The 13,075-nt window shown below is 14.5% G+C and overlaps 13 protein-coding genes across 13 annotated transcripts, besides 25 other annotated features; 7 read left to right on the forward strand and 6 right to left on the reverse strand. All coding sequences in view use genetic code 5, as the record gives it.

Annotated features, from left to right (window-relative positions):
* Window positions 1-1,536, forward strand: COX1 (cytochrome c oxidase subunit I). The gene has a single exon. It carries the CDS (start codon window positions 1-3, stop codon window positions 1,534-1,536), a length of 1,536 nt encoding a protein of 511 aa, YP_003795544.1.
* Window positions 1,537-1,592: a D loop (putative control region).
* On the forward strand, window positions 1,593-1,913 carry ND3 (NADH dehydrogenase subunit 3). Its single transcript has one exon. The coding sequence runs from the start codon at window positions 1,593-1,595 to the stop codon at window positions 1,911-1,913; it is 321 nt and encodes a 106-aa protein (YP_003795545.1).
* A 1-nt stretch (window position 1,914) lies between these two features.
* Window positions 1,915-1,975, forward strand: a tRNA (tRNA-Asn).
* Window position 1,976: 1 nt separating this feature from the next.
* Window positions 1,977-2,029, reverse strand: a tRNA (tRNA-Asp).
* A 5-nt stretch (window positions 2,030-2,034) lies between these two features.
* Window positions 2,035-2,086, forward strand: a tRNA (tRNA-Leu).
* Window positions 2,087-2,136, reverse strand: a tRNA (tRNA-Glu).
* Window positions 2,137-3,116, forward strand: an rRNA (l-rRNA).
* Window positions 3,117-3,183, forward strand: a tRNA (tRNA-Arg).
* A 6-nt stretch (window positions 3,184-3,189) lies between these two features.
* Window positions 3,190-3,438, reverse strand: ND4L (NADH dehydrogenase subunit 4L). Its single transcript has one exon. The coding sequence runs from the start codon at window positions 3,436-3,438 to the stop codon at window positions 3,190-3,192; it is 249 nt and encodes an 82-aa protein (YP_003795546.1).
* Window positions 3,439-3,483, reverse strand: a tRNA (tRNA-Pro).
* Window positions 3,484-3,540, reverse strand: a tRNA (tRNA-Phe).
* Window positions 3,541-4,327, reverse strand: COX3 (cytochrome c oxidase subunit III). Its single transcript has one exon. A coding segment is annotated over exon 1 (787 nt).
* Window positions 4,328-4,330: 3 nt separating this feature from the next.
* On the reverse strand, window positions 4,331-4,951 carry ATP6 (ATP synthase F0 subunit 6). Its single transcript has one exon. The coding sequence runs from the start codon at window positions 4,949-4,951 to the stop codon at window positions 4,331-4,333; it is 621 nt and encodes a 206-aa protein (YP_003795548.1).
* ATP8 (ATP synthase F0 subunit 8) lies at window positions 4,952-5,078 on the reverse strand. The gene has a single exon. A coding segment is annotated over exon 1 (127 nt).
* Window positions 5,079-5,142, reverse strand: a tRNA (tRNA-Lys).
* A 1-nt stretch (window position 5,143) lies between these two features.
* COX2 (cytochrome c oxidase subunit II) lies at window positions 5,144-5,773 on the reverse strand. Its single transcript has one exon. It carries the CDS (start codon window positions 5,771-5,773, stop codon window positions 5,144-5,146), a length of 630 nt encoding a protein of 209 aa, YP_003795550.1.
* Window positions 5,774-5,778: 5 nt separating this feature from the next.
* Window positions 5,779-5,827, reverse strand: a tRNA (tRNA-Tyr).
* Window positions 5,828-6,478, forward strand: an rRNA (s-rRNA).
* Window positions 6,479-6,532, forward strand: a tRNA (tRNA-Gly).
* Window positions 6,533-6,593, reverse strand: a tRNA (tRNA-Thr).
* Window positions 6,594-6,595: 2 nt separating this feature from the next.
* ND1 (NADH dehydrogenase subunit 1) lies at window positions 6,596-7,451 on the reverse strand. Its single transcript has one exon. A coding segment is annotated over exon 1 (856 nt).
* Window positions 7,452-7,516, reverse strand: a tRNA (tRNA-Leu).
* Window positions 7,505-7,553, reverse strand: a tRNA (tRNA-Gln).
* Window positions 7,554-7,601, forward strand: a tRNA (tRNA-Cys).
* A 9-nt stretch (window positions 7,602-7,610) lies between these two features.
* Window positions 7,611-8,675, forward strand: CYTB (cytochrome b). Its single transcript has one exon. The coding sequence runs from the start codon at window positions 7,611-7,613 to the stop codon at window positions 8,673-8,675; it is 1,065 nt and encodes a 354-aa protein (YP_003795552.1).
* Window positions 8,674-8,717, reverse strand: a tRNA (tRNA-Ser).
* Window positions 8,714-8,757, reverse strand: a tRNA (tRNA-Ala).
* On the forward strand, window positions 8,758-9,160 carry ND6 (NADH dehydrogenase subunit 6). The gene has a single exon. A coding segment is annotated over exon 1 (403 nt).
* Window positions 9,161-10,320, forward strand: ND4 (NADH dehydrogenase subunit 4). The gene has a single exon. A coding segment is annotated over exon 1 (1,160 nt).
* Window positions 10,321-10,376, forward strand: a tRNA (tRNA-His).
* ND5 (NADH dehydrogenase subunit 5) lies at window positions 10,377-11,928 on the forward strand. The gene has a single exon. A coding segment is annotated over exon 1 (1,552 nt).
* Window positions 11,929-11,982, forward strand: a tRNA (tRNA-Trp).
* On the forward strand, window positions 11,983-12,870 carry ND2 (NADH dehydrogenase subunit 2). The gene has a single exon. It carries the CDS (start codon window positions 11,983-11,985, stop codon window positions 12,868-12,870), a length of 888 nt encoding a protein of 295 aa, YP_003795556.1.
* A 16-nt stretch (window positions 12,871-12,886) lies between these two features.
* Window positions 12,887-12,941, forward strand: a tRNA (tRNA-Met).
* Window positions 12,942-12,986, forward strand: a tRNA (tRNA-Ser).
* Window positions 12,987-13,027, forward strand: a tRNA (tRNA-Val).
* A 4-nt stretch (window positions 13,028-13,031) lies between these two features.
* Window positions 13,032-13,075, forward strand: a tRNA (tRNA-Ile).

Raw genomic sequence — 13,075 nt, forward strand, 5'->3', positions numbered from 1 at the left:
ATCAAATGAATATTTTCTACTAATCATAAAAATATTGGTACTATATATTTTATATTTAGATTATTTTCAGGATTGATAGGGACTTCTTTTAGAATAATTATTCGAATAGAATTAATACAACCAGGTTCAATTATTCAAAATGATTTTATTTATAATTCATTTATTACTATTCATGCTATAATTATAATTTTTTTTATAGTTATACCTGCTATAATTGGAGGATTTGGAAATTGATTAATTCCTTTAATAATTAATTCTATAGATTTATGTTTTCCTCGTTTAAATAATATAAGATTTTGAATATTAATTCCTTCTTTAATTTTAATATTAAATTCTTCTTTAAAAGGAGTTTTAAATGGGGTAGGTTGAACTATATATCCTCCTTTAACTTCTATTCAATATTTTATATCATCATCTATTGATATAATAATTTTTTCTCTTCATATTGCTGGTTTATCTTCTATTGCTAGTTCAATTAATTTTATTTCTACAATTTTATTAATAAAAAATAAAAATTTTTTTTTTAGTATAATAACTTTATTTTCTATATCAATTTTGATTACTACTTTTTTATTACTAATTGCATTACCTGTTCTAGCAGGAGGAATTACTATAATTTTAATAGATCGAAATTTTAATACTTCTTTTTTTGATCCTAGAGGAGGAGGAGACCCAATCTTATATCAACATTTATTTTGATTTTTTGGTCACCCCGAAGTTTATATTTTAATTCTTCCTGGGTTTGGAATAATTTCTCATGTTATTAGATATAATTTAGGAAAAAAAGAAGTGTTTGGTAAGATAGGAATAATATTCGCTATAATATCAATTGGTCTTTTAGGATTTGTAGTGTGAGCTCATCATATATTTACAGTAGGAATAGATGTAGATACTCGAGCTTATTTTACAGCAGCTACTATAATTATTGCTATCCCAACTGGTATTAAAATTTTTAGTTGATTTACAACTATAATTAATTCTCATATTAATTTTAATATTTCAATTTACTGATCTATAGGATTTTTAATTATGTTTTCAATTGGAGGTTTTACTGGAATTATTGCTTCAAATTCTTGTTTAGATATTGCTTTACATGATACATATTACATTGTTGCTCATTTCCATTATGTATTATCTATAGGAGCTGTATTTGCAATTTTTAGAGGATTATTTATATGATTCCCTTTAATATATAATTTCTATATAAATATAAATTTTTTAAAAATTCATTTTTGATCTAGTATAATTGGTATTAATTTAACTTTTTTTCCTCAACATTTTTTAGGATTAATAGGTATACCTCGACGATATTCAGACTATTTAGATAGAATATATATATGAAATTTTTTATCTTCCTTAGGTTCTATAATTACTTTTATTTCTACTGTATTTTTTTTATATATTATATTAGAAATATTCTTAATAAATAAGATAATTTTAATATTTGAAAGAAATTCTAATAATATAGAATTTTTTTTTTTTTCTCCATTAGAATCTCATACTATAATAAATTTTAATTTAATTATATTTAAATAAAATTTATTTTAAAAATAAACTTATAATTTATTTTAAAAATTTTAATTTTTATTTTGATAACTATGCTTATTTTGATATTAATTTTATATTTATTATATTACTTTTTTTTAAACACTTCAAAATCTTTAAATTTAAACTTTTCTTCTATATATGAATGTGGTTATATAAATTTAAATTATTCTCGTTTTTATTTTTCTATCTATAATTATATATATTTAATCTTATTTTTAATTTTAGATTTAGAAATCTTTTTTATTTCTTTAATAATTTACTTTAATTTTAATTTTTTGATAATAATAATAGTATTTATTTTTTTTTTAATTTTTATAATATTATATGAATGAATTAATTTAAGTTTAGATTGATTTAAAAATTAATTTAAAAGAAGCTTTATAAGTATTTTGTTGTTAACAAAAAGAAGAAAATTTTTCCTTTTAAATTAAGATAATATAAATTTATAATAAAATAAATTGACAATTTATTAATTTATCTTTTTTTTTCATAAGTATATATTTTATATTAAGTTTAGAACTTAAAGAAATAAATGAAAAATTCTGTATTTTAAGATTTAAAGAAAATGAAAATTTCTTTTAACAGAATAATAATTATATTTTCCATATTTATAATAATAATAATTTATTAATTTAATTAATTTAATTAATTTATTATACCTTTTGTATAAGGATAATTAAATATCTAAAATTAAAATATTTTTTCTCGATATATAAATAAATAAAAATATTTAATTATATTGTTAAATAAAAAATTTTTATTAATGTTATATTTAGGTATATATACTAACTAGTTATAAATTTAATAAATTTAAGTAAATCTTGAATTATATACTTTTTATTTAATTTAAATTATATTAAAATTTTATAATAATTATATTTTTTTATAAAAATTGTAATTTAATACTAAAGTTAAAATTTATAAAAAATTTATTTATTTTTAAAATTAATTAATTAGTAGAAAAAAAAAATATGTTTTTTTTTAATAAACTTTTATTTATAATTTATTTTAATTTTAAAGTTTATTTATAAAATTTTATCAAAATATAAATTTATAATAATTATAAATTAATTCTGCTCAATGATTGTATTAAATAGCCGAATTTTTTCGCTAAGGTAGCATAATCACTTGTTTATTAATTGTAAACTTGAATGAAAGAACTAATATAAAAAAACTTTATAAAATAAATTAATTTGAATTTTTAATATTAGTGAAAATACTAATAAAATTTATTAGACGGAAAGACCCTTAAATCTTTTCTTTAAAAAAGTTTTTTGGGATAAAAAAAAATAAAAATTTTTTTTTTTTTCTTGATTAGAACTTTAAAAAAGAATAAATATATAGATACTTTAGGGATAACAGGATAAATTTTTATTAAAGAACTAATTTATAAAAATTTTATTACCTCGATGTTGGTTTTAATAACTAAAAATTGAAAAAAATTTTTTAGTTAGTCTGTTCGACTATTAAATTTTAACTTGAACTGAGTTCAAATCGGTGAAAGCCAGATTGGTTCTAATCTATAAATTAAATTAATTTTTTTAGTACGAAAGGAAAATAAAATTTGTATTATACAAAAAAATTTTGACTTGAATGTAATTTAATTTCGAATTAAATTTTTATTAAAGTCTGATTTAAATTTTATTCTTTAAAAAATTTTGTTTCAAAATTTGATTTTAAACGAGAATTTAAAATAATTAAATTAATTCCTATAATTCTTCTTAGGATAGTTAAAAAAACTATATTAATTAAAAAAAAATTGTAAAAGTTAAAAAACATTATAATGGTTAATATAATTATTAAAATATCTAATATAATTAACAAGATAAAATTATTATTGAAATTCATTAATAAAATAAAAGAACTAATAAATATAAATAAATAAAATATTCAGATATATGTGAATTATATCCAAAATAATTATTTAATAATCTGTACTCTAATTTAAATTTACAGCTTCAATGTAATAATAAAGAGTTTAATTATTAAAATAATAAAATAAAGAAAATACTACAATTCAGATATAATCAACAAAATGCCAATATCAAATTCTAAACTCAAATCTTAAATAATTGTAAATGTTTATATTATTATTTAGTAATAAAATAAAAGAATGAAATAAAGCCATTAAACCTAAAATTACATGACTTGCATGAAGAGATGTTGTTAAAATAAAAGAACTTCTAAAAATTCTATCATTGAAATTAAAATTTAATTTTATATAAAAATTTCTCATTTCTAAAATTTGTATATCAATAAATATTAAACCTATAATTAAACAAAATAAAAAATTTAATAATGTTTTAAATTTATAATTTTTTTCAATTATGTAATTATGTCTAATTATAATAATAAAACTTGATCTTAATAAAATAGATGTCCCAAAAATAATTATACTTGTAGGATTTGAAGGAATAATTCCTTTAGGAGGTCAAAAATTACCTATAAAAATATTAGGAGAAAAAGCGTTATGAATATAACTTCAAAATAAAGAGATAAATACTATTATTTCCGAAATAATAAATATGATAAATCCGTTAGAAATAATTTTTTTTTTTTTTCATGTAAAAAAACCTATTAAATTATTTTCATTACTTATTATTGAAAAATTTTTGTAAAACAAAAAGAAAAAAAAAGAAAAAATTAAAATCAATACTATTAAATAGTTTTGAATTTTTCAAAAAAAATTGTTTAAACAATTTAAAAAAAAAAATAATATAATAGTATATATAATAGGGGAGGGGCTTAAATTAATAAAAAAATAATTTATATTTAACATATATTAAATTTCTTCAATATATAAATTTAATAAAGTTGTAATAATATAAGATTGAATAAATCTAACTAAAAATTTTATTAATATATATATGTATAGAACTAAATAAAAATATAAATTATTATTTAAAATAGTTGAATTAATTAAATGAACTAATACATGTCCTGCAATTATATTAATAGTTAAACGTAGTACCAGAGTTAAAGGTCGAATTATAAATCTTAATAATTCAGTTAAAATTATTATAGGAATTAATATAGTAGATGTACCTACAGGTAATAAATGACTTAAAAAATTATTTTTTTTTTTTGTTATAGATATTATAAGAATAGGAAACCATAAAATTAAAATTAAATTTATGTTTAATCTAATTTGTCTTGTTAAATTAAATATAAATATATTTAATCTTAATAAATTAATTAAAAAGATGAATATGAATAGTGTATAAAAAAAAAAGTTTTTAATCACATTTAAAAAAATTAATTTATAAACTTTTTTTAAATAAAATAATATTATATTTACTTTTTTATAAAAAGAAAAAAAGATTAAAAAATAAAAATTTAATAAATAAATGAAAAAAAAAAAAAAATTTTTTCTATCAAATGAACTAAATAAGTTATTTAACATAAATTTTAATATGATATTTGCTTAACTCGACAATTTTTATAGATTTTAAATTTGAAAATAAATACATTAAACTTAAAATTAAATAAAATAAAAATATTATTCAATTCATAGGAGAAACTTGATAAATTCGTTAAAAGAAAATTTTTCTATAGGTAACTTAAGAGGTTACAGCTTTAATCAGCCATTTAACGTTTAATTTTTTAATCTAAAAACACTGATTGGTATAAATCTATGATTAATTCCACAAATTTCAGAACATTGTCCTTTTATTAAAATTGATTTTTTACAATTAATGAAACTTATATTTAAACGACCTGGAATAGCATCTATTTTTCTTATTAATCTAGGGATTGTTCATGAATGTAAAACATCATTTGATGAAATAATTAGACGAATATTTTTATTTCTAGGAATGATTAATGAATTATTGGTACTTAATAAACGAATAAAATTTCTTTTTTTAATATATCTTTCTATTGAAAAGTTTCTAGGATATTGATAAGTTCAATATCATTGATTTCCAAAAATTTTTAAATCTATAAATCTAAATTTATTTTCTTCATAACAATAAAGTAAATATATAGAAGGGAAAGAAATAATTAAAATAATTAGGGAAGGAATGATTGTTCAAAATAATTCTAACTCATTTCTTTCATTTATAAAATTTATAGAATTTTTATTTTTAATAAAATAAACAATAAAAATTATTAAAAAAATTCTTATAATAATAATTAGATTAGTAATAGAAGAATTAAATATATCTATATTTTTTATTATTATATTATTAAAATTTTGTATTCACAAAGAATTTATATTTGTCATAAATTATTTGATTGTTAAAATTTATTTACAATAAATTTTTTAAAAAAAATCAAAAATTTCATATATTAATTAATATATAAATAAATTTTATATATTCATTAAATAAAATTAATTAATAAAATTAATTAATAAATTTAATTAATAAAATATTTTTTTATAGCGTGCCAGCAAAAGCGGTTATACGATTAATTTAAATTATCAAAAATATAAATTTAAAAAAAATTAATTTATAGAATTATAATAAAGTAAAATTTTATATTATTATGTATTAAATATAATTAATATGTAGAATATAATAATTAAATGGATTAGATACCCATGTAAATAAATTTTAAAGTATTAAATTTTTAAAATTAAACTAAAAAAATATTTGGCGGTAAAATAGTTAATTAAAGGGGCTTGATTAATTATAGAAAGTACTCATTAAAATAAAATTTATTTATTAATTTATTTATCTCCGTGTAATATTTATATAAATTTAATTTTTATAAATTTAATAATTTTATACAGGTCAAAATTTAATTTAAAATAAATATAATTTAGCCACAAAAAATAAAAAATAATAATTTAAGAATTTAAAAGTAAATTTATTTTTAAAAAAAATTATATTGAAAAAAAAATTTTATGTACATATTGCCCATCACTTTCATTAATTAAATGAAATAAGTTGAAACATAGTAAAAGTATAAGAATATGCTTTTAAAATTTTTAAAATACCTATCCCCGTATATTCAATTTCCAATTGAAAAGAAAAATAAAAATATTTAAAATATACTTCAAATTTACAAAATTTGAACAGTTTAAATTATATTATTATTATTAATAAAAATAAAATTATTACTATAATTACTAAATCTTTCCAAAATAAATTTAATATTTTATCGTATCGATAACGAGGTATAAAGGCTCGAGTTCAAATAAATATAATTGTTAGTGATAATATAATTATAAAATTTAAATTAAAAAAAAAAGTAATTAAAATTATTATAAACAAAAAAAAACCATATTCTACTAAAAAAATAAATCTAAATAAAGATGAAAAATATTCTACGTTAAATCCTGAAACTAATTCTGTTTCACTTTCTAAAAAATCAAAAGGAGTTCGATTTATTTCTCTAAGAACAATTATTATAAATGTTATTAAATATATTAATGAAAAAAGTAAAATTAAATTTTTACTTATATAGTATATAAAAAAATTAAATTCATTTAACAAAAATAAGGGTAAAAGAAATAAAAAAATTATTCCTACTTCATATCTAATAATTTGAATTAATACACGTGTTATTGCTATTATAGAATAAATTCTATTAGAAGAGTAGCTAAGAACTAAAAAAAAAAAAGCTATTAAAGAATAAATTAAAAAAAATATATAAAAATTTAAATAATAATATATTAATGAATTATTTAAAGGAAAAATTATTATAATTAATAAAAATATTATTATTCCAAAAAAAATTATTATTATTCAGTATAACTTTATAATAAAATTTATCTTAAAAATTTTTTTTGTAATTAACTTTAAAAAATCATTTAAAGATTGAAGTACTCTTATAAATAATAGATAATTAGGAGCTTTTCGATTATTTAAAATTCCTAAAAATTTTCGTTCTATTAAAGTAATAAATATAACTGTAATTAAAGATATAAGTATAATTAAAATTTGTATAAAAAATATTTTCAAAAGTGAAATTATTTCACTAAATAAAATTTTAAATTTTATGCAAATTTTGCTTTTTTGAAATAAAAAAGAAATTTCAAAGATTTCAAATATAAAAACTGATAAAGGCTTTCCTTTTATTGATTGCAATTCAATTAATTTTATCAAAATAAATAAATTAAAAAAATTTTTAATTCATTAATTTTTATCAGTACTCCTTTAAATATTAGTTTAATATGAAATTTTGGTTCTATATTAGGATTAAGAATAACTGTTCAAGTTATTTCAGGATTTTTTTTATCTATACATTATAATTCTGATATAGAATTAGCTTTTAATAGCTATATTTTTATAAGAAAAATTTTTTTTAATGGGTTAATTTTACAAATAGTTCATGCCCATTTTTCTTCTATTATCTTTATTATTATATACATTCATATTTTAAAATCTTTAATAAATAAATCTTTTAATAAAATATTTATGTGATTTAGTGGGAATATTATATTATTTATAATTATAGGTTCAGCTTTTTTAGGATATGTTTTACCTTGAGGTCAAATATCTTTTTGGGGAGCTACTGTAATTACTAATATTTTATCTTCAATCCCTTTTGTAGGATTAAAGATTACTAATTGAGTTTGAGGAGGATTTTCAGTAGATAATCCAACTTTAAATCGTTTTTTTTCTTTACACTTTTTATTACCTTTTTTAATTTTAATTATTTCTGTAGTTCATTTAAATATTTTACATGAAAAGGGTTCCTCTAATCAAATAGGAATATATTCTTCTATAGATAAAATTTTTTTTGGTAAAGTTTTTATGTTTAAAGATTTCATTTCTTTGTTTTTATTAATATTATTATATTTTTTTTTTTTTTTTTTTTTTATTGATCATCATTATAGAATAGCAAAAGAAAATTTTTTTCCTGCTGATCCTTTAAATACTCCTATTCATATTAAACCTGAATGATATTTTATATTCGCTTATTCTCTTTTACGTTCTATCCCTAGAAAAATTGGAGGAATTATTAGTTTAATAATTTTATTTGTTTTATTTTTTAGTTTATTTCTTAATAAATCTTTTCATTCTAAATTTTTTTTTCTAAAAAAAATTAAAATTTTATTATTAATTATTTTTTTCATTATTATAACTAATTTAGGGTATAAACTTATTGAATATCCTTTTACTGAATTATCTTTATTCTTTGGGTTAGTATTAATGATAAACATTTTTTTTTTATAAAAGTTTTTAATAAAATTATTTTCAAAATAATTTTTCAACTTTAAGCATTTAAATTAATTTGCAAAATTAATTTTTTCTTAAAATTTTTCTTTTTTTTTTTTTGATAATAATAAATTTTAATCCTATTAATATTTTATTAAATTTTTCTATTATACTTATATTTTTTTTTTTTAATTTAATGTATAATACGAATATAAAATTTATAATTCTATTAATAATTTTATTTTTTGTTGGAGGAATAATAATTTTTATTTCCATGATTTCTTCCACTATAAAATTTAATAATATAACTAAAATAAAAAAAACTATTTTATTATTTATATTTATATATTTTTTCATAAATTTAAATTTTAGATTTGTTAATTTTAACTTGATAATAAATTTTTTTAATAATTTCATAGTTCTTTTTTTTTCTATCATTTTGATCTTATTTATTTATATTTTAAAGTTATTATTATTTAAAAAACAAAAGAATTTAAAAATTTATGTCATATATATTTATATTTATATTTAATAGAAATTTTTTTATTTTTTTTTTTTTTTTCTCACTTTATAAATTAATATCTTTAGTTAGAATAACTATATATATGTATATGATAACTTTTTTTTTAATAAAAGTTATTTTTTTTAGAATGAAAGAAAAAATATTGTTGTATTATTTTGTTATAAAAAAAAATATAATTAAATTAATATTTGTATTTATATTGTTATTTTTTTCTACTATAAATTTAATTTTTTTTTATATTTTTTTTGAAATTATTTCTTTATTGATTTTTTTTCTTGTTTATCTTTCATCTTTTTCTTTAATACGTTTAAAAGCTAGAATTTATATATTTATTTTTATAAGAATTGGAACTTTTCCAATATTAATAATAATTTATTTTATTAATGAAAAAACTTTGTTATTAATTTTTATTTTAAGATTTTCAGTTAAAATTCCTATTGTATTATTTCATTTATGATTACCTAAAGCTCATGTTGAAGCTAATTATTATGACTCAATAATTTTAGCTAGCTTACTTTTGAAGTTAGGAGGTTATGGAATATTAATTTTAGATTTAAATTTTAAAATAAATTTTTTTTTTATATGAGGATTAATAGGGAGAATATTTATTTCTTTCTTAGTTTTATTTGTTTTAGATATAAAAATAATTATAGCTTTTTCTTCTATTATTCATATAAATATTATACTTGTTATATTTTTTAACAGAAATATAATTATAGAAAAAGTTTTTTCTATATTGATATTATCTCATGCTTTAATTTCTTCTATAATATTTTATATAGTTGGTATAATTTATGAACAATCTTTTAGACGAAGAATATTTATTAATAAAAATTTTTTTTTGAATTATAATATTTTTTTTTTTTTTTTTTTTTTTGTTTGTTTTGCTAATATAGGTTCTCCTATTTTTTTAACGTTTTTTTCTGAGATATATATTTATATATTTTTAATTAATTATAATTCTGTTTTTATAAATTTAATAATTTTTATAATTTTATTTTTTTCTTGTTTATTGAATTTATTTATATTAAAAAATATAAGTATAATAATTATAAGAAAATTTTTTAAAATATTTAATTTAAAACTTGCTACTTTAATTATCTTAATAGAACATTTTTTTTACCTATTATTTTTTTTTTAATTGAAATAGTTTATATTAAAATAGTAAATTGTGATTTTACTGAAATACTTCAATAATTTATTTAGTTTTAATATTAAATTTTTTTTTTTTTTTAATTATTAGAGTAATATTGTTTATAATATTTTATTTGTTTATAAATAATATTATTATTATTTTAAATTTTAATGAAATATATCTCTATAGAAATTATAATATTATTATATATATTGATTTTTATTGTTTAATATTTTTATTAACTGTTTTAGTAGTAGTGTTTAATGTTTTAAACTTTATAAATGTTTATATAAATAAAAATTATAATTTTTTTTTGTTTTTTTTTTTTACAATATTGTTTATTAAATCAATAATTTTATTAATTATGTCTATAAATTTATTTTTAATAATTTTTGGTTGAGAATTATTAGGTTTAAGATCATTTTTTTTAATTTTTTTCTACAATAATAATGATAGATGAAAGAGAGCTATTAAGACATTTTTAAATAACAAAATTGGAGATTGTATAATTATTATTTCAATATTAAACTTTATTATTATAAATGATTTTTTAGAAATTAATTGATTATTTTTTTTTTCTTTAATAACAAAAAGTGCTCAATATCCATTTATAGCTTGGCTACCTATAGCAATATCTGCTCCTACTCCTATTTCTGCAATAGTTCATAGATCTACTTTAGTAACAGCAGGGTTGTATATCATATTTCGATATTTTAATTTTTTTTTTAATTTTTTTAATTTTTTTTTTTTTTTAAATTTTTGTTTAATTTCTATGTTTTTTAGTAGATTAAAAGCTATAAATGAAAAAGATATGAAAAAAATAATTGCTTTATCTACTCTCAGCCAAATTGGTTTAATAATATTTATAATATTACTTAATATAAAATTTTTAACTTTTTTTTATTTATGTAATCATGCTTTTTTTAAATCATTAATGTTTATTAATATAGGGATAAAAATAATAATAAACTTTTCTAATCAATTTAATTTTAATTTAAATAATTTTAATTTAATTATAATCTATAATATTTCTTTTAAAATTTCTTGTCTTAATTTAATGAATATCAGTTTTTTTTCTTCTTTTTTTATTAAAGAAATAATAATTAATATACTATATATAAACTTTTTAAATATTTATATTTTCTTTTTCTTTTTTTTATCAAGTTTTTTTACAATAAATTATGCTTTAAAATTAATTTTATTTGGTTTAAGAATTAATTTAAAGATTAAATTTAACTATAATTTTTTTTTTATAAATTACAATTTTTCTTTTTTATTAATAAATTTAATTTCTTTATTTTATATAAAAATAATGTTCAATTTATTTATTTTTGAGATGAAATTTTCTTTAATAATTTTAAATATTTATTTATTTTTATTATTAATAAATTTTTATTTTATGAATTTTTCATATAAAATAATTAAAACATTAATATATCTTGATTTGTTAATTTATATTTTACCTATAAAAATTATGAAAATAGATATATTGATATTTGAGATATGAATAGAAAATATAACTTTAAACTTTTTTTTAAAATTTAAAAATCTTAATTTTTTTAATATAAATTTTAAACTTTTAATTTTATTAGTATTATATATTATAATAATTTCTAAATTTAAGTTATTTAAACTATTTATTTTCAAAATAAAAAAATAAATTTAGAATTTTTTTTATTAATATATATATATATATATTTATAATTTTTATTTCTTTATTCTATAAAAATTTTATTATAATATGATTCTTTATAGAGATAAGAAATATATTTTTTTTTTTTATATTAAATTTTTTAAATAAATTTAAAGAAAATAATATTATTTATTTTATTATTCAAGAAATAAGATCTATTTATTTAATATTTTTTTTTATTTTTAATAAAAATATATTTGTATTTATTTTTTTATTAGTTAAATTAGGAATATTTCCTTTTCATAATTGAATTTTAAAAATTTGTAAAAATTTTTCTTGAAATATTTCTTTCATTTTATTAAATATTCAAAAAATTATTCCTTTAATATTTATGTATTTAATTTTTTCTATAAATTTTATTTTAATCATTTTTTTTAATATAATTATTTTTATTATTAATCTTTTTAATTGTAGAAATTTAAAATATTTTTTTTTCCTTAATTCTTTAATAAGTATGAGTTGATTTATATTAATTATTTTAATTAGAAAAATGTTTTTTTTTATTTATATAATTAGCTATTTAATTTTAAATTTTTTTTCATTTAAAGTTTTAATTAAAAAAAGTTTAATTAATTTTTTATTTAATATAAAATATAACTTTCTTATTTTTTTTTTAATTTTAAATATTATTTCTTTTCCTCCTTCTTTAATATTTTTATATAAAATAAAAATTTTAAGTTTCCTTTTTTTAATAAAATTGAATTTTTTTTTTTTAATAATTTTATTATTATTTTTTATTTATATATATATATCTTTCTTTTTTTTTTTTTTATCTTTTTTTATGAACTTAAAAATAGAAAAAAATTTTTTTTTAAACTTAAATTTTTTATTTTTATTCAATTTTTTTTTTTTTTTCTTGTAAAAAAACCTATAATTTCTTAGGTTTAAGCTATATAAGCTTTTGGGTTCATACCCCATTGAATTTATCCTAAAGAAAATTTTTAAAGCTGCTAACTTTTATAAACATATTTCTTTTCTCTATAAAAACAAAAAAAATTTACAATTTTTAAATTTATAGAATTAAGTAATTCTTTAGTTATTGATAATTAACTTAATTAAATTTACTA

The sequence above is a fragment of the mitochondrial genome of Panonychus citri (assembly GCF_014898815.1).
Source record: "Panonychus citri mitochondrion, complete genome".
NCBI classification, from domain to species: Eukaryota; Metazoa; Arthropoda; class Arachnida; order Trombidiformes; family Tetranychidae; genus Panonychus; species Panonychus citri.